The following is a 23,740-nucleotide window of genomic DNA, read 5'->3' as shown; positions in this document are numbered from 1 at the left end:
GGTCCATCCTCATAAAATGAAAACTGATCTCTTTCTAACATATTACTTTTACTTGTTATGGGAAATGATTCACACAGGAAGTCCTATTGTTATGACTTAGATTGTAGGAAGGGAAATATTCAGAAATAAATACAAGGAATTTTAATTGTCACATCACTTGTTCTAGTAGAAGCTGTAACTTTCCACGTGTTCCCATCTGGATATCTCTTGTATTAAAAACTAATTGTTGGTGTGCCTGGGTGGCTCAGTGGATTAAAGCCTCTGCCTTCAGCTCAGGTCATGATCCCAGGGTCCTGGGATCGAGCCCCGCATCGGGCTCTCTGCTCAGCAGGGAGCCTGCTTCTCCTCTCTCTCTGCCTGCTTCTCTGCCTACTTGTGATCTCTGTCAAATAAATAAATAAAATCTTTAAAAAAAAAAACTAATTGTTTTGCATGTTTGGAAAATGCCCAATTTTATTATTGAGGAGAAAAGTCTGTATAATACCATTATAAAATAAAACAAACAAACACGACTTATGGAAACAAATAAACAAAACACCTGAAATCAGTAAGCATCTATTTACTTCATATATATAAAAAACAGGAATGAAGAAAAGATTTTAGTTATGGGTTTACCTTTTTTTAATGCTATAAAATTTATGCCGAGGGAAAAAAACTCATGCTTGATACATTCATCTTCTAGTACATTTTCAAGGTGAATTACTAAATCCTCAGAACCTGACCTTCTAATGAAGGCACTGAAGCAAGCACAAGTTGGTGAAGAAAACCACAAAGATATAAAAATGCATAGATATACGATCAACTAGGGACAAATTTTGATGGAATTATCACCAGATCTCTACAGACAAGGTCTATCTATCAAACATGCCTACCATAAGCTTTGATTCCATTAATTTCCTGAGGAAAGACATCAGGTAGAGTTCTGGATACCAGGTGTGTAAACACTGCAAGATTCTGATATTATGATATCTTCCGTGTAGAAACCCACACACAATCCAACCAGATGCAGAAACGAGTTTTCCATTGGGAAAGCAACCCACCCTTCCACTACTGATACCATTATTTAAACGTTTAATGTAGGAGAAACTGAAGGCCAAAAAAGAACACGCTTGCACTTAATTTCAAGTGACAGCTCACACAGCGCATTAAAGGTGTAATACTATACACATGGTAGTTATATATAAATAGTAACATTAAAAAGGGGTTACAACATCCCTAAGACATCCTAAGTCTAAAACACTTAAAAAGCACATTTGCAGTACAACTTCTTTTAAATTATTTTAATTGGTTTCAAGATGACTTCAGATTAGGGATGGGCTTTGACTTTTACTGATTATAAGAGAAACACAGATGAATGCTTTTTAGGCAGCCTAATATCATTCCAAGGTAGACAACCACCTAACCTGTGTTACTTAAATGCCATTAACTATCAGTGAGTGTTATTTTTACATAAGTGTTTTATGTAAATTTTGTTTTCCTGAAGTTGTTAGTTCTCTTAATAAATATAGCTAACGCAAAAAAAAAAATATATATATATATATATATATATATATATTTGTTCTTTCTTTGCACTCATTATCCAGGAACTTTTTCAAAGAAGAAGAGGTGGAGGTAGGCAGAGTGACAGAGTTTGAATACTTAGCAACAATTTTACTGTTGAGAGTCTTTTTTTTTAATAGTATGAAAAATAATCCAGTTACATTCTTTAGCTTGATTACTTACAAATAACCTATCTGAAAAAAAAATCAAGTAAATCTGTCAGTTGTGGAAGTTTATTCTTCCATGTGTTATCTAGAGATAAGCTAGCCTATACTATTAGATTTCCACTGACATAATTGTGCATGAATTCTCATCTGATTTGGTATTACATGGTGCAAAAGGTGACACATTTTCTCTAATATACCCCATTAGAAAGGAAAGAAATTGCCAAAGTATGAAATCTGAGGACCTTGATTCAGAAACTATGTGGCTTTGAGGTCAGCTCAGTGGAAAAAAAAGAACTTGTTCAACTACCCCAGGCACTGAAGGTTGTGACAAGCAAGCCTAATATGCAGGGTGGTTACTCTGTTGGATAATCAATAAAATCTTATATTATCAGACTGCAACAGCTGTATATTCGTTTATTATACCACCCTGTACATATCCAAAATATTCTAGTGTGGAATTGCAGAGAATACAGATGCTGCCCCCATTCCCAGATCATTGCTGATCAGAATACACGGTCAAGATAATCGGAACCAGGAAACAGCATATATGTGCATAATGTGCTGAATATTGATTTTAATATCCACATAATGCTGCCTCACTCCAGCAGAAAAACATTAGCTCCAGTGATTCTGGAAAAGAGTGTTGACTGAGCTACTTAGTTTGTACATCAAAGTTTTTAGAGTTATTAGTGATCTTTTAAATTCCCTGAGAAATGTCCCTGAACGAAATAGTAAAATACCAGATGTGAACTGTTCACAATTTCGAATTACATTTTCTGAAAAGGAGAAAGCCCTAGTTTTAAGAAGGAAGTATTCTGCAATCTCCTTTCCTCACTTGACTTTTTATTTTTGGCAGCCAGTCAGAGCAAGTACAGACTGACTTCTAGGACACAGAACAGTGGCATCTTGTCCTCCTTCCTTGGTGGAGGACAATGGATGTCCATTACGGTTTGAAGAGGAATTTAAGAAGGATTTTTTTTTTACAACTCCTTTCCACCCACAAACTAGCTTCCATGGAGAGTTCAGCTAGATGGTGGAATATCTGTACAGAATCTTTATCTATGGGCAAAGCAGAAGAAGGGAGACTTAGGTTTTAACACTTTGAGGTTTTAGTGAAGTAGAGAATGACAACTCAGTCAATCCTTTGTTTCTTTTCAATTTGCAAATCAAAAACAAAAAGTGAAGTAAGTGAGTAAGTAAATAAATAAATAAAAAGATCTGGATATACCTGGCCATTTGAAGGTGCTATGCTTGTTTAATTTTTGAGATGACCTACTCAAGCACTATGCGCTGATAAACCTTAGATAAAGAGATACTCTCCTATTAAAGCAACAGGGTTCACATTCCTTAATGCTACAGGATATCTATTAAAAGCTTTTCTTCTTTAGAAATGGAGGCTTATTGGGGCACCTGGGTGGCTCAGTGGGTTAAAGCCTCCACCTTCGGCTCAGGTCATGATCCCAGGGTTCTGAGATCCAGCCCCACATCGGGCTCTCTGCGCAGTGGGGAACCTGCTTCCTCCTCTCTCTCTCTCTCTCTCTGCCTCTCTGCCTACTTGTGATCTCTGTCTGTCAAATAAATAAATAAATAAATCTTAAAAAAAAAAAGAAATGGAGGCTGATTTTATTTTCCAAAGATGGCCACATAACATCTCCCCTCCCTTATATTCTTTTTTTTTTTTTTTTTTAAGACTAAGGAGGACCTTTAATGATTTTTAGGCCAATCCACATTTTATGGAGTAATAAATTCTAGTAATAACCATTTATCGAAATCTGTCTCTATACTAGAACCCATGCTGAGTGCTTTATAGATACATTATCTAATTTTCTTCTTTCAACAAGAATGTAAGCTGGAAGTTGTCCTTCCTTCCTTCCTTTCTTTTTTTTTTTTTTTTAATGCAATTGGACCCTGACACTCCTGATTAAGAGGTAGAACTAAATTCATCCTCTCCTTAAATCTGGGCTGCCCTTAGTGACTTGCTGGACCAACAGAGCATGACAGAAGGGACATTCTTAGACTTCTAAGGCTATATCATAAGAAGCCTTGGAGCTCCTGCTTGGTCTCTTGAAACCCTCACTTTCAGATCTCTTTTCCCTGTCAGAATTGAGCTGCCATGTTATAGGAAGCCAGCAACAACCTCCAGTCTTCTGACTGAGCCATCTTGAATATCCAGCCCACGTCCACCCTTAGAAGACCAAAGTCCCAGACATCTGGCTAGACCCACAAGAGAGATTCACGTAGGAACTGCCTAGGTGAGCCCAGTCAACACACTGAATAATAAAGAGTGATAAACATTATTGCTTTAGGTCACTATGTGGGTTTGTGGGGGGGGGCATGTATGGGGAGACTGTTATACAGTCCAAACTGGTGGACTTTGGACGCAGACAAAAGTTTGGAGTCTGATTGTTTCCCTTTTTTTGTGACTTTGAGTGAGTTACTCTATGTCTCAGAGGTTTCAGTTTTTTCATTTTAAAAAATAGTGACAAGAGAAAGGGCTTCTCAACTGACCCATGATCCTCCTGCATCATAGGCTCCTTAAGACTTTCAGATCAAAGCCAGAACCAGCATGGTTACTATATTCCTTTCCCTCTGAACCAGCTTTTGAGGTATCAAAAATATTTTGCCTCCTTGTACATGAATACTTCTTGCTTCCACACTGGATCTGTGTTTACTTAGTGAAAGCACACTGAATGGGGAAAAGGCACTGAATATGGACCTGTTGCCATCATTTTCCAAACGTTCTCTCTTGAGAACTAGTGCCCAGGGAGAGGAGGGCTGGGCAGGCACAGATGATACTCTCTGTCTATACTGACCAGAACAGGCGATGACTGCAAACCTGCATACCAAGTGACCTCGGTGTTATTTCTAGGTGGGCCAATGGGCTTTGCTACAACATGACCAGAAGAAAAGTTAATTAGAGGGTTTGTTTTCTGATCTCAGTTTCTTCATTAGGCAAGTTACCTAATTCCTAGACTTAGCTTCTTTTTGGATGAGTTAACTTGTTTTTAGGCTCAACTATTTTCCTATTTTGTCACATTATCTGGTTTCTAATCTTAGTTACTTCCCCACTAGCCAAGTTAATCTTCCCGATACTGAAGCATGGGAATAATACCTGATAATTCAATGCGCAGAGTTATTGTGAACATTAAATTAAGGTACGGGAGGGAAGGTACTTGGAAGCATTTGAAGTGCTACACAAATACAAAGATATCTCAACCAGACATCTTCTAGTTTTTCCTTAGTCTATACAACATAAATTGTTTCAATAATCTTATTACATTTACTATTAAAAAATCTCTCAAATTTGTTTCTTTCTGATTATCACAATTGCTGGTATAGCACAGGCCGCCATTATTTCCTGCTGGGGCGACCAGGGCACCTCCTAGCATACTTCTCTACTTCAAATCTCATTTCCTTCTTATTCCATCACCTGCCCCTTGCCAGAGTTTTCTTCTAAAAGCACAAATGTCATCATGACAATTCCCTATTTCAGAACTGCTTGAAGATAATTCAGATTCCTTAGAAGACTTCAGTCTTAAAATTACCTTTCCCAGTGTCCTCGCCCTCCGCTTCATGGTCCCACTGCCCACATTCTCCTTAACTTTACAAACCACACTTCCTTCTATGTTCTCATTTGTCCCTCAAGACCTAAACTAAATGCCACCTCCTCTGTGCAACATTTGCTACCAATTCTGGGAAGACGGTCATCTTCCAGTTTTTCCCAAACTCTTTTTAACTTTGTTGTAACATGTTTCTCACCGTATTATAATTATTAGTTTATACATAAACAAGGGTCCCAGCAGACAGTGACTCTTGAAAGGTCCATATTCTGCCTGATTTATCTTTGTCTACCCTCACAGTGTCTTGTCCTCACTATAAGCTTAAGAGAAAAAGAAATCAATTTCCAATGAGAGAGCCCCAACAGCAAATTGGTTCAACCTGTATCTGACAGTGGGCCTCAAGGGCTGTGGATAGATCTGTGCTTTTAGGAAGAAAAAAATTATTCTAAGTTTCCCTTTCTGAGACCCTGATTGGTTTTACTAAAAAAACTCGTGTTTTATTTCAAATTATAATATTAGCACATTGATTCACACAGAGTAATATGGGATGGAGGCTGTATGCAGCAGTCTGGACAAAATTATGTTGCAGCAATGAAGACCTCAAAATCACAAAGGCTCCTCAAAACAAGGATTGGGTTTATTTTTTGTTCATACCACATGCCCTTCTGGGTTGGCTCCACATCATCTTTATTCTAGAACTCAAGCTAAAGAAGGATCTCCTGTGTGAATGGTTACAGTTATGTTTCAGAAGGAAAAGAGAGATGGCAGAGCCAAGGATAGCTCTTGAGCCTTTGGCTGCAAAGCGGCATGGGTCAGCCAGAGTGAGTTACATGGACAAGCCTGAGATCAGTAATCAGCAAAGAATATTGTGAACAGAGAGCAATCTGCTATTGAAGGTAGACAGGTAATGTTGTCACTGTCATGTTAAGACCCTAGCATAGTCTGCTTTTGAGAGGAATCTGAGAAAACACCCCCTGCTAATATGATTATAGCCATACATCTTTGTTTACTTTGAGTCTAGCTTAAGTTGGAAAATTTCAAAGGAAAAATAAATAATACCATAAGGTTTTCATATCTATTGATTTTCTATTAGTTCTGGAGTGTGATGGAACACAGGAATTGCAGGATTCTGGCCAACAGAAGTATGCAACCAATCCCATCAAAGGGAGCAGCTCAGGCTGCCTACTCTGAAAATCTATTAGACATTGTGGATTTTTTCCTTTATATAAAAATGTCTTGGTTATTAAAGACTGGGACTTTACCTGGCTTTGGATTTTTCCCCAAGGGGAAAAAAAAGACTTGTATTAAAATATTTTTTTGGTTCATCATACCACCTCGCAAAATAATCCATGTCACTGGAAATATTTTGGTGAAGCTACACAGGTCTTCAAGTTGTGTTCTCATCCAGTGAGGTCAACATTACAGAATTCCTGACATTCCTCTAATATCTCTCTTTTGCATGTCACAATTCAAATTGATAACCTCTATTTGCATAGCCAATTCCTGTTGGCAAGTTCTTATAATCAAAGAAGAATTCCTCTGTCGTGAACTTCTTTTAGAATCTGCAGAGTCAATGCCTCTAGCATGGTGAAGAATTTCTTTGCCAAACAAATTTTCAGGCAGAATAAAAATCTTGGCACTCTGGGCTCTGATAGAGCATCTGTGATGCTTGGCAACACATCTGGTTCTGCTGCTTTGGTGAAGAAACCTGCTCCTCGTCTCAACATGCAGTGGTGTCAGCCAGTGTCAACGATTCTGCCAGGGAGCCTGAAAAAAGTGTGTCTATTTCTACGAACGTTGTCAACCCCTTGAGAGCCAGGGCTGACACACTATTTCAAGAGGTTTTGTCAAGAAATGGAAGTCTAAGAGTAAGTTCGTTGCTGCAATACAGACATTAACTAGTTTTCCAGAGGACCTGTCTCGAAACATGTGATTGACTTTCAAATACAAGTTCTGCTTTTCTGAGGCAAAGGAAATCCAATGACTAGAAAAAAGCAACAGGAAAGAGTCCGTTCACAGTTTGCTTTACCTGATGGCTATCCTTGTCAAATGATCCAACTAAATCTTTCTATTTCAATTCTTTCCTCTCTACTGCCATGCTGGAAGGGCATGTTGGAGCACTTACCTACACATTCCAAGGCTGGAGAAGTGCTTCTGGAAAGGAACAAGGAGTGACAAAGCTTTCCAATTTGTTTACAGGCAGAAACCCACAGACAGTTGGAATCATTATAGAATTCCTTAAAAGCTAACTCTATCTCCCATGACTTCATAGGAAGTGAAGTCTTTTTTTTTTTTTTTTAATGATGAGGCATTAATGATGCAGACATGTTAAAAGATGATCTACTCAACACAACAGAACATAAATTCAACCAGGACTTTGGAGAACTGGAGGAATTCCTCTGTGCTTAACCCTCATCGAATAAAGCCACAGCAGCTCCCATTCTGTTTGCTACTGTTTTCTCTTGCCAAGTCGGTGTTTTAAGCACGTATTGCCATGCAACTGAAAAGTCATACTCAAACAGATGTCAAAAATAACAAGCCTATTGCTATGTCAAAAACCACTCATAATTTCAATATCAAAGCCAAACATCAGCCTTCTTGTAGAGGCTTACTTCTGAGCTGAACTAAACTTTATTTTTACTTGGACAATTTGCATTTATCTCAGGTGTTTGAGGATACCAGGCATTAATGTCAAGAGGAAGGTAGTGAGAGCCACAGAGATATGACTTTATAAAGAAATTTTATAGTCTCTGTAAAAATCATTCTATTTCCATTGCAATAAAAAAGGCATGAAAAAGTTTTTGTGTATGTGTTTATGTGTCTCCCCCCACACCCCCCGGCAAGGAAAAAGTCTACAGTTTTCTTCAGATTTTCAAAGGGTCTGTGACCTGAGTAGGGCTAATACCCTCTGCCCTGATGCTTCATGGAGTGAGCTGTTTTGAGGAATAGAATGAATGTTCTGAGGAAGCGGAATTCTTCTGTGGAAAAAGCAAGTTAACCATGACTTGGTGCCGCACTCACCAATGAAGAATACAGGCTCCTACACAGGAAAGTAACCAAGTGCACAGACATGAATACAAACCCACTCTTATTTCTAGCAAGCTTTTCTGAATAAAAACTAAGGCAATTTGGATAAAAATATTTGCTTTAGTGGTGGGTATGAAGGAGGGCACGTATTGCATGGAGCACTGGCTCTTGAATCTTGGAACACTGAAAAAATAAAATGAAAGAAAGAAAAAAATTGCTTTGTTATACTGTTCTTAGTTTCCATATTGAATGAAAAACTGCATAGCCATATTCATACAGAAAAATAGGGTTAAGTTAATAAGGAAAAAATTAGGAGCTCAGATCTAGTGCTTTAAAATGTACTATTGTAAGTATGGAAAATGCAGTTGGAAGGCACCTGTATTAGTTCCTATTGACACTATAAAGTATAAACCTATTGGCTTAAACAACACAAATTTATTAACTCAAAGTTCTGCAATCTAGAAGTCAGAAATGAGTCTCACTGGGCTAAACTCAAGATGTGGGTAGGGCCGCATTTCCTTCTGGAGGCTCTAGGGGAGAATCCATTTCCTTGCCCTTTCCAGCTTCTAAAGGCTGCCCGCATTTCTTGGTTTGTGGCCACCCTCCTCCATCTTCAAGGCCCAGAGAGCAGCTCAACCCTCTAACACCACCCTGCCCCCCATCAGTTTGTTGGATTAATGTCAGGGCTCTGGCCTTGACTCCATCCGCCCCCACACTAGATGCTGTACAGCTGGTCCTCCTGCTGCTGTTTCTTTGCCTTCAGCTTCTCCTAGTGCTCAATGAGCCTATAGTACAGGACGCACCTTTTCTTGGGACTGTAGAATTTCCTGAAGTTCTCCTTCTGAGTCTGGTGAATGATGGTGAGAACAAGGGTGAGGGGCTTATAGACAGCTCAGATCTTGGAGACCTTGGACCCTGCACGGCCTGTAATGTTGGTGACTTGCAGCTGGAGGAGCTCTACCTTCAGGTCCTCCAGATGTCTCAGCAGCTCTCCCTTCTGGCCAGGAAGGTCCAGAGCACTGGCTTGGGCCATAGCTGGGCAAGGGGTGGCCACTTTGATGGCTTCTTAGGCTTTTAAGGATGCTTACTATTAATTTGGGTCCACTCATAGAATCCAGCATAATCCAACTCTTAGAAGGTCAGCTGATCAGCAACCTTCACCTCATTGGCTACCTCGGGGCCTCTTTGCCAGGCAGTGTAATAGAGGTTCCAGGGATTAGGATGAGAACATCTTTGAGCGGTTATTATTCTGCCCACCACACCACGACTTAGCTGGGACGGTGGGAAAGGGCCGAAAGCACAGGAAAAGTGTGAGGAACTAGAAACCTAGAAGAGCACCTCACTGGTTTAGATGGTATACTCCCTGATTATACTACCAGAATACCTAAAGATCAGGTCTAAGGTAATCTGCATCTGTTCTTTAACTTTCATTCTCCTGGAAAACTTAGTTTCTAAGAATGGTAAAGATGCCTAACTTAGGAAAACCTGAGTGTCAGCCCTGGCTCTGCTACTCATTGTCAATATCACTTTTGGCAATGCACCTATGTTTGGCGGAAGCACAATTTCCCCATTTTAAAATAAATTCAAACTAGTAGGTCTAGATGATTGTAGTAGGCAGAATTCTAAGATGACTGCCAAGATTCCCACTTCCTGGTGTACATGTTCTGTATAATCCCCTCCTCTTGTATGTGAAGGGAATTAAGAATATAATGGGATGGTCATCCCGTGATTAGGTCATGTTATATGGCAGAGTGGACTTTAAGGAAGGATTACCTTTGGTGGGCCTGGCCTAATCAGGTGAGCCTTTAACAGGGACTAGGCTCTTCCTGAAGAGAGTTCAAGTGCGAAAGAGATTTGTCAGGAGGGAGATTGTCTATTGATGGATATAAAGATGGAAAGGACCATGGAAAGTGACCACAAGGAGTGAAAAGCCAACAAGAAAAATAAGGGCTTCAGTTCTCCAAATACAAGGAACTGAATTCTATCAACAGCCCAAGTAAGATTGGAAGTGGGTTTTTCTGCAGAGCCTCAAATGAGAACTCAGCCCAACTGACGACTTGAGAATTAGACTGAGCACAGAACCCAGATGAGCTATGCCTACACTTCTGACCTACCCAGCTGAGAGCTAATACATGCGGTTTGTTGTAAGCCTCCAAGTTTGTGGCCATTTGTTATGCAGTAATAGGAAATCAATAAACTAATACAATGCTATTTCGGTTAAATGTGAGTTAAGATTTCTTTTTAAGAATTTTTTTCTTGACTCCTCTTTCCCTGCCTTTCTCCAAAGCTTTGATCGGCTTCCCCACCATGTAATTATTTCATTGAATATAACTAGAAAATGCCATTTTTTCTGATTGAAATCTTCTCTCCTCTCACACATTAGAGTTATCTCCTTCCTCCCATGCTTGATTTCAGATGCAGAGATGTATGCATATTGGGTATATTATATACATGTTTAGGGCTGGAGAATCAAACCAGATAGCACAGATTTTGAGAATTAAAGCAAGCAAACTGCGTATTTTGAAGTAAGTCAGATAAGTTTCACTCACTGCATCTAGTTATCTTGAAACACAGTAACCTTGACCTAATAGCTGAAGAAAAAGGCAAAGCAATGTAAGCATAAATGTCTGAGCATTTAAATATCTTTTATCAATAAACATTAGTACTATGCCATGCATTTGAATCCATGCTTATCCTGAGGAAAACCTGCATTCTATCTTCTGCTTCCTCATACTGCAGCTGGGTCCCATTACAAGGGTAGGACACACCATGGGAAGCATGCCTAAACTTTTTAAGCCACAAAACGAAAGCTGATCTTCATTAATTAGATGTCTAGATTATGCAGATCGACCGCTGTATTACTATAAATAATGTGGTCAGAAACACTATTATATGGCTTTTTAATACCTCCACCGGGGTAATTGAGCTAAGCCTTAATTACTAAGACATTCTATTAACCACAAAGGCAGGGTTTGGTGTCAGGTCAAAAATCAGATTCAATTGTGACTTTGTGGTCGATGGCAGAGAGAATGTTCTACAACAAAGGGAACCAAGAACACAGGGTGATGTCTTTCTAACATTCAATTCAGGAGAAATTTCATCTCCAGCACACCTTCACAGAGTGCTGCTATGTAATGCAGATAAGTGAAAATATTAACCAGCCAATGATTCATAACTCAGACCCACCATTTAAAACCCATATTCTCTGCCTTTGTGAAAACCATGGAACTGGATGAAGAGAGGAGTCACCTAATTTTAGATTAAAGTCAATGTAGACAATGGATTCTGGAATGAAGGTGAAGTCTGGGGATCACACGCCCTCACCCGAATAAGGATCAGCTGTTTTAATAAAAAGGGAGAACACATGACAAAAAGAATGCTCCAAAGGCCACGGTGTGGAAAAGCTTTCAGATCTGGGGATCCAGGTGAATCATGACTTAGCTTATACCAACTTCAACCAAAGTCTTCCCAGGTGGTGCTGAAGTCAGCACTAAAAAAAAGCTCTCACACAGCTGTGATGCAGAGTAATTATCATCTTTGTCTGCTTCACCTTTTTGTACCTGTGTCTTTAACCAGCTACATAATGATGGGGCGGGAAAACACTTCGAGCCGAAATGAAATAAACGACGTCGCTTTATGCCCACACGGACCTTGTCAAGTAGCCAATGACTCGCCCTTTCATTGTGAGTGACTAATATCAATGCTGGCTCTAAAGAAAGACACTTTTCATAATCGCCCAACAATCTGCTAAGTGAAAACATATGGATAGGCTTAGGCAAAGCCTGCCAGGGGTCTTTGCTGAATGGAAAACAGGTGCTCTCATTCTGTGCCACGTAATACCCCATTTACCCCCAAGTCCAAAGGTTAGAGGACTAATAGCTGCCTTGTGGTAATCAGGGAAAGCCAAGAAACTAGCCCTGGTGAAACATCTGGGACATATTTTACATACTTGCAACATATGCTTCAGGTTCAATTAAAGTGAGGCTTTGGCACATTTATTAATCTTTTTTACTTTTATCCTATAAGAGGACTCACTGACCTGACCCCACTATTATACCATATGAGAAAACAGAGAAATAATGAGAGCTAGAGGTCAGTACCTGCTCATATGGCAAAAAACACATTTGTTTTCTCCTGAAATTCCATTACGCATGACTCTACACACAAACTTTAAACAGAAGAACCAATGAATTTTTTAAGTAGGAAATTACCCTTCTCCCACTCAGACACACTGATAGCCAAGACTTACAACCTTTACCACTGTGACAGCCAGTCCAGAGACGGAAGCTACTAAATGGGAACGCAAAAGATCCTTTCATATTTCCATTGCTTGTAGGAAAAACTTTATATTTTAACACATCCATTCTAGGAGTCTTCCATTATGCAAGCCCCTAAAAGTCTTTTGTAAATTATTATACTTGAGATTTTCCTATTTTTTTTTGTTCAGATACGATTTTTATGCTATCAGTTCCATTATGAGTAGAAAAGAAAAGCCTCCTTATAGATCCCTTGAATAAAGAGTCGGATTTATGAAAATCATCTCACCATCTTTTCATATGGAAAACACACTGTTTGCCAGCACCCTGTGCGCAAGAATACAGCTGAATTCACACAGTAATTTAAGCACTCACTTTCAATCACCTTCGGTAACTAGATCTGAAAATGTGTTAGAACCCGGGTGTCAGTTTCAGACACCTAAACACTAGATTACAATAGATGCCACTTTAGAGGCTTGGTGCTCTTTCCACCTGGCATGTTCCACTTGACATCTAGGTTCTGGTGAGCTGGTTAACCAGGTGTGTTATTCCCTCCCCACTCCTAACATCCTCTCTATTAAAAAAATGACCATCAAGCAGAGATGAGTGGTTTGGAGTATCAACAAACTGACTTAAAAAAAAACAAGAAAAAAAACTCAGGTTGACCTCAAGCAGGGACACTGAAGTACTAGACTTCACTAAGGGTTTCCATTTATTAACATTTTGGAGGGAACGCCTGCTGCTGGAATGAATCTTTATGGTAGCTTTAATAATAAAGCAGCAACAAGCAAGGGAAAATGGCCATAAATGGATGGCAGCTCAGTGTTTATCAGCAGAGAAATGATGATTCAGAGCTGGCATGTTGAGTTAAAATACAACCTCTCTACAGCTCTACAACTGACCTTAACAATAAATCACCTCATTTATTGCCAGAAGTGTATGTTCATGTTCTTTAACATTAAAAACAAGCACATATGTGTTTTTGTAGAAAGGAGATTTTGTTAGTGTATGTTTGGTGATGTCGCTAATGACTAAATGATGTACAGAAGGAGAACTTCACCTAAAAGCTCTATCAATTTCAAAATGTTTGGAATGCTATTAGAAGGCAGAAAGTGTGTATGTGTGTGTCTATGTTTTCATTTTCCTTCTAGCCTTGAATATTAGGCAAGAAAAAAAATCATTTGGGACTTTGACTCCCACAGTTTGTGATTTTTTTTTTTAAATTACATTTCTAATGCTTGGTTCCAGCATGCAAATTCTTATACCAGGATATAACTGTACATCTCTACTAGAATCAAAGGTCAAGGGCATAAATTAAGATACACGGTTGTTCTCCTTTATTAAAAAAAAAAAATCACTTCTTTACTATAAGAACTCTGGTTCCAGTGAAAGTCAAAATCTGGTTTTATACACTAAACAATTTGGGAATAATGAAAAAGGAGTGATATTCTCTTTTCCTTCCCAATCTTACTCTAGCTCTTGTAAGATTTTTTGATCTAGAAATGCTCAAGGATTTCGATAAATCAGCATCACTCTCCTTCTTGTCATAAAAAGCCTTTCTTCTCACTGCAGACACGACTACAGTCATACCAGATCATTCTAATTTGTCTTCCCAGGGGACAACCATACCAAGAAATCCCAGAAACTAGCTGGGTTTTTTGTTTGTTTGTTTTTTTACTGTGGTCACCATTCCCATGCCAACCAGTGATCAGAAAACCACCTCTCAGCAGGCTTTCCCAACCAAGGAGCCATGGAGTCATTCCAAGTCAAGCCTAGGCAAGGGCCCTGAACACTGGGATTATTTAAATGCCCTCCTCCCCACACACGTGTGTTCTTTCGCTGCACAATTCCTTGAAAATTACAGATGACAATATTCATGTTCAACTTAAGCAGGCTGCTTTTTTTTTTCCCTTCTCCCTTCCTCCGAAGTGTAGCCCGATTTGTAATACTCAAGATAGGACAAATTTTTGCCCTTCAAAAACAGTTGTCACTGCTGTTATCTTCACGAGAGCTATCAAGTTCCAGACAAGCTGAATTATTTTTTTTTGTTCCTGGCAGAAAAATATTTGACCCAGCACTGGACAAAAGCGAAGAGGATTTATAGCCCTCTCTCCTTCTTTGCAACATGCAGTGGCATTGTTAGGATGATAAACAGCACTGTCCAATTTTCTGGTCTCAAACACTTCAACTCCTTTTTTAACTGTCTGTGAAAACAGTGTCATGTCTACATTTCCCCATCCCCTGGTACCCAAGTGCTGGGAAAGATAATTACCTTGTCATCTTTGTCATCTTCTTCTTCCTCGTCCTCCAGCATGTCCTCCACTACCTGCAGACAGAAACAGAAGTCATTTTTGTGCTCTTAAAGCGGAGAATTTTGTTCTGTCATTTTCAACCTTTTGGAAATGAAAACTTCATTAACATTTGAAACAGATGCACAGAGAGGGAACATTTGATCTAGAGATAGGGATTAGGAAAATGCAATGACTTTAATTGATTAATACCAGGGAACTGAATCCCAGTCAGAGGAACCCTACTTGTGGGAGATGTTGTGTGACAACCTAAAGAATCTGAAATATGCATCAGGTAAACTAACATTAATTTCAGAGATGCTTTCGATCAGGAGATTTCCTTTTTACCTGCTCCACTTTCTGTATTAATCAGACACTTTAAGTTCAGAATCAGATAACTAAGCAGAAAACAGCTCTGTTATTTCTGATTTACTTTTCACCAAACTCTAAGGAAAGTAATTTCCTTGTCACTGATTTATGCCGGTGGCCTATGGCATAAAACTAATAGCTTTCATGGCTGAAATTCTACTTATTTTTAAATTTTTATTGAATAAATTTGATACATAACATTGGTTAAGTATACTGTGAGTTACTTGGATACCTTTATATATTGTAAAATGATTGCTAATGTGGCAATATTTTATCTTATTACATAATTAATAGTACACTATTTTTTATGTTCATTACACTGTGCTTCAGATCTCTATGGCTTATTTACTATCTGTCCTGTGTGTGTATGCTATCCCTACCCTCCATCCCCCTTGGTGACTGCCTTTTTGCTATTTTTTATCATTTAACTTTTTTTTAGAATCCATGAATAAGTGATATCATATAGTACTACACATAACTCTGACTCGTCTTGCTTTTAATGCATTCAAGGTCCAACCATGATGTCACAAAAGGGATACTATCTTCCTTCCTTTTAATGGAGTAATATTCTGTGTATATATACCATATCCTTTTCAACCGTTCATCCATTGATGGGCATTTGGGTTGTTTCCATATGTTGGCTTTTGCGACTAATACTGTGGCAAACATGGGAGTGCAGGTAACTTTTCTATACCTTGTTTTCATTTCCTTTGGGTATATACCCAGAAGTGTAATTGTTCAATCATAGGGCAGATCTGTTTTTATTTTGGGGGGAACCTCCATATTGTTTTCCATAGTGTCTGGACCAATTTGCGTTTCCACCAACCATATGGGTTCTCTAGTCACCGCTCTCTATTCACCATTCTCAACACCACTTATTGTCTGTTCCTGACGACAGCCATTCTAACAGATGGTAGCTAACTCCGTGGTCCACTGATACAGAGGTGACACGGCATTGTGGTTCTGACTTGAGTTTCCTTGATACTAGTGATGTTAAGCATAAATCCATCTATCTGTCGGACATTTCTATATCCTCTGTAGAAAATTGCTTAGTTCTTCTGCTATTTTTAAATTGGATTGCTTTTTGTTAGGGAGTTGACTGAATTCTGTAGATATTTTGGATGTTAACCCTGTATCTGAGAGATGGTTTGCAAAAATTTTCTCCCATTCTGCAGGTTGTCTTTTTATTAATTGTTTGTTTTGCTGTGCAGAAGCTTTTGAGTTTGATGTAGTCCCATTCGTTAATTTTTTCTTTTGTCATTTGTGGTTTTGGTGCAACCAAGGCTCAAGTTTTAATTCTTGTGGATAAATGTCATCTTTTGACTATCTCTGTATTACTTCTTTTTCTTACTTTTTTATTTTATGAATTGCCAGAGACTCTAATTTTATGAGACTGACGCGCTGCCTACTGCGCTAAGAAGGCACTGAGACTCTAATTTTAAATCTCTGATTTTACACAAGGGTTACATTATGAGAATGGACACTGAAAATTAGAAATGTATTCAATAATCAAATGTATGTAACATGTATATATAATCCAGGTAGATGGGTGTGCATGAATGTATTTTTTAATGACTCCTAGTGTACTTACTTCAGCATAATGGCATAGTCATTTTGGATTTGCTCAATAATTTACCCCCTCCTTGATTACTGTGTAACTGTGGCATTACAAATGGGAGTTCCCCTTGTTTCAGGTGTTTTACTATGGCTTTATACACCTTCTGTCTCTCTCCCTCTCTCTCTCTCTCTCTCTCCATAGAAACCAAAAATTTAAAAAAACTTTGGGGAGGGTTGCTATTCAGCTAAGTGCCAACTTCTGATTGCATTGATGCCATTTCATATAATTTCTAATTCTTGTGGTGCTTTTCTTCTTTTATCCAGTCTGTATCTTTATTTCCAAATAAACTTGATAGAATCATGGTTATTAAATATTTTAAAATCTTTCTCCCCAAGCTCATAACTTTAAAAGATAGAGACAGTGAGTGCTGCTTTCATGTGGCTTATGATACAGACGGGAATATGTTATGAGTGAAAACCTCAATAGCTAAGACTGTGTTATGCAAAGAGCTACACAAACTGAGATAACATGTCGGGACTCTTGGTGATCTAATAATTGTTCTCAAATATTCGAAAAGCATTAGCCTACTTAAAAGAATAGCCCAAACGCAAACCTCCTTTTCTCATAAACCAATATAGAACCAAAAACATCTGTGAGATGTTCCTGTGAGATTGTTCATAATTTAATGTCATACTTTAAATCTTCTATTACATGGTAGAATTTTGTGGTCTTTGCTTTGGACTTTCAGCATTTCAAAAGAACCATAGTAGCACAATGTGCTGTTTCCAATATCTGGTGAGAGTTTACACTTATTCTGAAGTCATATAAAGCAATTCAGCCTCAGCAAGAAAGAAGGACTCTTAACATTCTCTCTAACACTATTCAGCAACTCTGTTTTTTTCTTTTCTTTTTTTTTTTTTTTTTTACTGTTAAGCCCCTTGGCCAGGAAACACAGTGCTAGGTACTGTGGGAATACAAAGATGAAGAACACAGATATTTCATCTATACTCATGTCAGCCCTCAAGAGGATTATAATTCAGTAAAATTTAAATGGAGACTGTAAGCTAATCTTTCACGTTGGCTTTTAATTTCCTGAAAATTTGAAGTATTTGGAAGTATATAGACAATAATAGCAATAACATATAATCACAGTGTTCTATATCAGGCAATTCCAAACTGGGCCATTTTTGATGGAGGTTTCAATGGGAGAAGCAGCCACAGTATTTCAGTACTTTGTATTTCTTCAAAAGCATTCACCTAACACAGCAAATGGCTGAAACAGAATGCAAACCCAGACAGTGGGACAACTCAGAGATGGCTCTCACTCCCTGCCCAGTTCTTGGGGGTGGGGAGTGAGGGGTGGGGAGGGAAGAATTCACCCAACTCTCCTAAGTTTTGTTTAAATGATTATAATTTTGTATCTCTACTAAGATGACCAATTTAGATTAAGTAATTTGTTAGGTTGGTCATTATGATCCATTTTATTTTTCAGATAAAAGTTGTATATATGTGAGGTATAAAACAAGATAATTTGGTTAAGTAATGTTTTACTAAAATTACCTGCACAAAGTCATTTATCAAATATGTCAAAGAAAAAGAAACAAATACTACAAGTATACTTTTACTCCCATGCATAAATTCGAACAATGTTTTTGCTGGTTGTGATTAAAAATGTATTGGGGCACCTGGGTGGCTCAGTGGGTTAAGCCTCTGCCTTCAGCTCAGGTCATGATCTCAGGGCCCTGGAATGGAGCCCCGCATCGGGCTCTCTGCTCGGTAGGGGGCCTGCTTCTCCTCTTTCTCTCTGCCTGCCTCTCTGTCTACTTGTGATCTCTCTGTCTGTCAAATAAATAAATAAAAATAAACAAATGTATTGCATGCTTCTCCTCTTCAGTACTTATGATCGTGCCGCAGGTGCTAGGAAGCAAGAAGGGTGTTGGATTCTGCCTAGCAGATTGCAAGATGCATAATAGGTGTTCCAGAACTATTTGTTGATAGAATGAACAGATGAAAGCATCATCTATTCTTCATAGCCCTCAACAAGATTGGGAAGGAAGTGAACTAGCTTGTAGAACTGAACTAGCTTATTTGGAAAGACGTATACTTAATCAGGGATACAGATTAATAAAAAAGCAAATTTTCAAAATGCCTTCTAATATATGCCCGGAAACAGAAAGCATACCCATTTAACCTTTAAGATTTGGAGATTTCTACTTCCTCCAAGTTAATTTTCTACAAATCCAAAATATCATCGAAACAGCAAACAAGCCAATAGCTTCATTTACACATTTTCCAAATCAGCTGCGGATCTTATGTTTGAGAACGACTCAAAGAGGTCTACAGAATCAGGCTCTTCATTTGCGAAACCCAAACTGTTCTTCCCCTGCACAAGTGGGTAATTGGCTACGCACAATTGCTCTACAAATGTGCAGCCAGAACCACCCAATACAACCATTTGCTCTTACATTTGGCAGAAAAGTGTTGTGTTAGCTAGAGGCCGTTGTGTTGTGTTTTAGCGCTCTAGCGAGGGCTTTTCCCCTCCTCCAGTGCCTTTTTAATGTTACATCATAAACATCTACAAGTGAGGATTTATAATACAGATGCTTTCCTACGGATGTTTTGAAACTGCTTCAGAATGTATCCCACTACTACGTTTCGTTCAGGTGGGGTTTAAAGTGCTCTGGAAACTGGAGATAATAGCACCTATCCCACAGTGTTGATTAAGGACCCAATGAAATAAAAGAATAAAGTTAATAAAGTACTTAACACAGTTCTCGTATCGAAATGAATGTTCAAAAAGGTTAGCTATTAGTGAGAAGAAAACTAACATGAATTTAATGATATTTTAAACATTTTTTAAAAAAGATTTAAAAAATTTATTGGACAGGGAAAGAGAGTACAAGCAGGGGAAGTGACAGGCGGAGGGAGAGGGAGCCTGATGTGGGGCTCGAACCCAGGGCCCTGGGATCATGACCTGAGCTGAAGACAGACGCTTAACTCACTGAGACACCCAGGTGCCCCTTCAACATACATTTTTAAAAATTATATATATTTTTTTGTCCTGGGCAAAATATTCAGTGTTCTTTAGGACATATAAAATTCCAATTCATGTTTCACAGTCACCAAGAAACACATAAAAGGACACAGGTAGAGGCGTGGCTCAAGACCCTCCTTTAAAATGATAATGATTTCACTACTTTGCAGGCTTTAAGGGACCAAAGCAATGGATGGCTATGAAGGCAAGAGTGTTTCAGAAGTGGGGCTGTGCTTGAAGACCTGAGCCCTGGCCAAATTCAATGAATACAGAAACTGCAACTAAGGTGTTAAAAACAAACTGAACGTATCCCTGAAGTGCATTTAGTGACTTCAAGAAACTGCAACCTCTCCCAGAGAACTCATGTAACACCTACCATGTAGAAAGAGAGTGGAGGAGTTTAATACCTAACAAAGAAAAACAAAATAAAGGAGTCCTGTCTCAAACTCCAGCTCTTTCCTCTTCAATAAAACCACATCAAGAGTACATAGTTTTGTTTTCAAGTATATGAAGTCAAACTGACCAAACATTTGTCAACAATAATTTAATAACACATATGCAGAATTTCCTTGAGGAAAAAAGAAATAAGTGTTGAAAAAAATGCATGTGTTAGAAAAGATACATTTCTCCAAAGTTGTGTTTTTCTTTCCCTTTTCTTGAGGGGGGGGATCTCTCAGTTTGGCTCTAGAATTCTCTTTCCAAATTATGCTTTCTGATACCTTGCTTGAAAGCAAGTAGTATTAATCAAACAAAGGAAGGGCACTAGGGAAATCAGAAAGATGTAATGCAAGCAGTTAAAAGTGACATGACCTTCTGTAATGTCGCTCGTCACAGACTTATATGCCACACACCGGAGGAAGGGCTTGAAAAAAACGGATTCTTGGTACTATTCCTTGAATGTAATACTAATAAAGATGACATTTTTAAAAACACACGGAGACAGCCCCAAATGCAGCATGCCAGCTACATTACAGCTAAAGAATAAGCAGGTAACATTATTTTTAAAAGCATAATATTTCTTCTTCCATAGTTCCTACTTGCTGAGCATTTGTCATTAACATATAAAATAGAGTATGTGGCTATACTTTTTAAAAAAATACATTTTCAAAAGGAGCCAAACTCATCTGCAGAATCTGTATATTCTAGAGTCGCCCAGGAGCTCTTTTCATATTATGACTTTTAATTATAATTCAACACAACTTAAATGTCTTATGATTTGCAAGGAAATAAAATTTTATTTGGCTGAAAATATTAATAATGGTGTTGGTAATCTGAATACAAGTACAACATGTTTAATAGTACTGCCCCCGACAATGATGTATAAGGGAGGGGACCCGAGGATGCAGAATAGAACACCAAGACAGTGAAGGGATGAGAAAATGCAGATTCAGGTAAACTTCATTGTTAAAGTCCTCATGGGGCAGTGAATACTAATTACTGCTTTTTAATGCCACGTTAGGGGGTGTGTCTTAAAACAAAGTGACCAAAGGGAGTTAAAAGGCCTACCAATAATTGTTAAAACACTTTGTATTTTGAGTTGCCCAGGAATAAGGTCCTGCACTTACTACTCTTCAAAGAAAAAGGAACCGAGAAAGAATCCTGGTCATGTCACCCTTGTAAGATAAGGACTGAGTACCACGAAGCCAAAAACTCCCCAAGCCAAAGCTGAGACAAACCAGTTTCTCTCATATGTTTACTTTTTTCCTTGGAAATAATCTTTGAATATAATAGATGTTTTGCTATGTTCAGAATGAACAGTTGCACAATTCAAATTGCTTTACTCAAACACGGTCTATAAAAAAGCAACACATTTAAATTAAAGAAGAAATCACTGCTGTCCAGATGTGCAACTGCATGTTAAAAAATTAAAGAAAGAAAATTGTCACAAAAGAAAGAAGTTTCATATTTAATTTCATATTCATAGAACATCCAAATGTGTACAGATGCTTATATTTGGACACATTACAAACTAAATGCCTATTTCCACCCTAGAGATACAGAGGAATTTGGAGAGAACAGAATTCTTCAACATGGTCTGGAGTTCATTTATACCATTTTGTGTGTGCATAAACCAAGCAAAGCATGCATTTGTGTGCCAGTGAATTTATTACATGTATAAATATCATATGAAATTATTGGAAGCCAATGGATTGAGAAGATGCTTATAAACACTCTGACTCTTTTGGATGGCTGAAAAGAACCAGAGCTGACCTCTGGTCCACCAAAGTCAGCTAAAGTGCCAAATAAAACATGCCTGCTTCTCACAAAATTTTTGAGAAGGAACTTTTGCAAAATGAACAGCACAATCAAGCTGTACATATAATTTACTCCACGTTTGGAAGAATAATAAGACTCATAAACAGGTCTGGGATACACTGTTTCATCCAGTATATCTCAAAAGCAACTGGATGTATGATGGCTGCTTAGTTTGATTCACGCTATTAAGGATTTGACCTTGGCGTATTTCAGCTACAGTAGTCATCAAGATAACTGAACCACTAGATGTAATAATAATTAGTGTGATAGGCTTGCCAGTGAGGTTGAATATATTGCAACACAAAAGAAGGCAGACTAAAAAGAAAAGCATTATTACTTACTGCTAAAAGACTTCCTGATTTTTACAGAGACACTCAAATACAATTATTTCTTCTCGCAGAATGCATTTCCTTGGCTCATTCTGGGAAGTGCCATGTTGTAATTTAGTCTGATTCTTAATAGGAAATGTGGCTTTAATGTGGCTATCAGATGACTTTTGATGCATGCCACTGATTACATACAGCCTGTATTCTGCATCATCAACAACAACATTCTTATTTGCAGTATAATATGCTTTGCTGTAAGGTGCAAGGGCAGTAAATTTACTTTGCTGGCCAAGAAGATGTAACCTTTTATTTTTTTAAGTGTCACTTAATATGCAGAAAACCTCTTCCATTATAAAAGACTAAATATAATATAAATTCTATAATCAGTATAAGCATCTGAAATGAATTTCTTTTCATATTTCCTTCTGAGTATTCTTAAATGTTCATTCTTACACTTACACAAAGCCCTGGGAACAGAATTCTAGCGTTTATTTGAACTATGTCTCCATCTAAAGGCTTCCCCATGTATTGTATTTTCGCTGGCAGGGAAAATCTTGAGCTTGGTGTCTTTAGGATATTGCATATTAATTCGAGCAGGGAAAAATAGGTCAACTGTTAACCTACAATGTGCTTTCCGAATAATAATGCTTTCTTGAAACTATTTTTTGGTCATGTTAGAAAAAAATATATATACAAAAAGCCAAAAAGAAAAGGAAAAAAAAAACCCCACAAACTGAAGGAGTTGTTTAATGTGCTTTGCAAAGTGAGATTAAAAGATAACTAGACTCGCCACTAATGGATGTTATAAAATTTAGTATTTTCAAAGGAAAATATTTTTTGCCCATTAAAAGTAAACAGATTTCAAATAAAGAAGAAAATTATGCACTTAAGCCTCTTATAAAACCAGATTTCCATTCCAGAACCACGAATTCGTTATTTTTTTTAAAAAGGCACAATTTTAAATGTTTAAAATACAAAACAACCTTGGGAATTTTCATTTCAAATGAAATGAAATACTTTAAATACTTAAAGTATGTCATGAAGAGTCCACATTATCTATTTAAAACATTTTCTGCAAAGCCAGAGGAGGGACAGGTATGACCTCCAGTCTCCTCAGAAACATGCAATGCTCTAACCCCGAAGATAGGCTCGGGGAGCATTCAAGCAGCAGTAGTCAGGAAGTTCCCTTTCAGGTAAATGTATAGTTTTAGGACATGGACTAGAGAAAAATACTACACTTTTGGAACAACGGAATTGGAAAACAAGACAAAAAATCATTTATATTGGAGATAACATTAGCAAACTTTTGGACCGTACTGCTCTGCTACGTTCGATCCACTTTTTCCAGAAATTCTCAGCT

General features: G+C 38.0%; 1 protein-coding gene across 5 annotated transcripts in view; it reads right to left on the bottom strand.

The window, feature by feature from the left end:
• Positions 1 to 23,740, bottom strand: part of MCTP1 (multiple C2 and transmembrane domain containing 1) — a 348,502-nt gene that overhangs the window by 59,202 nt on the left and 265,560 nt on the right. For all 5 annotated transcript variants that reach the window (XM_044265398.1, XM_044265435.1, XM_044265407.1 and 2 more), the window contains one exon: positions 14,822 to 14,875. In XM_044265398.1, the coding sequence (XP_044121333.1) occupies positions 14,822 to 14,875 (54 nt within the window). The remainder of the gene's footprint in view (positions 1 to 14,821; positions 14,876 to 23,740) is intronic.

Source organism: Neovison vison, chromosome 1 (genome assembly GCF_020171115.1).
Source record: "Neovison vison isolate M4711 chromosome 1, ASM_NN_V1, whole genome shotgun sequence".
Lineage (NCBI taxonomy): Eukaryota > Metazoa > Chordata > Mammalia > Carnivora > Mustelidae > Neogale > Neogale vison.
This window is presented reverse-complemented; position numbering and strand designations above follow the sequence as displayed.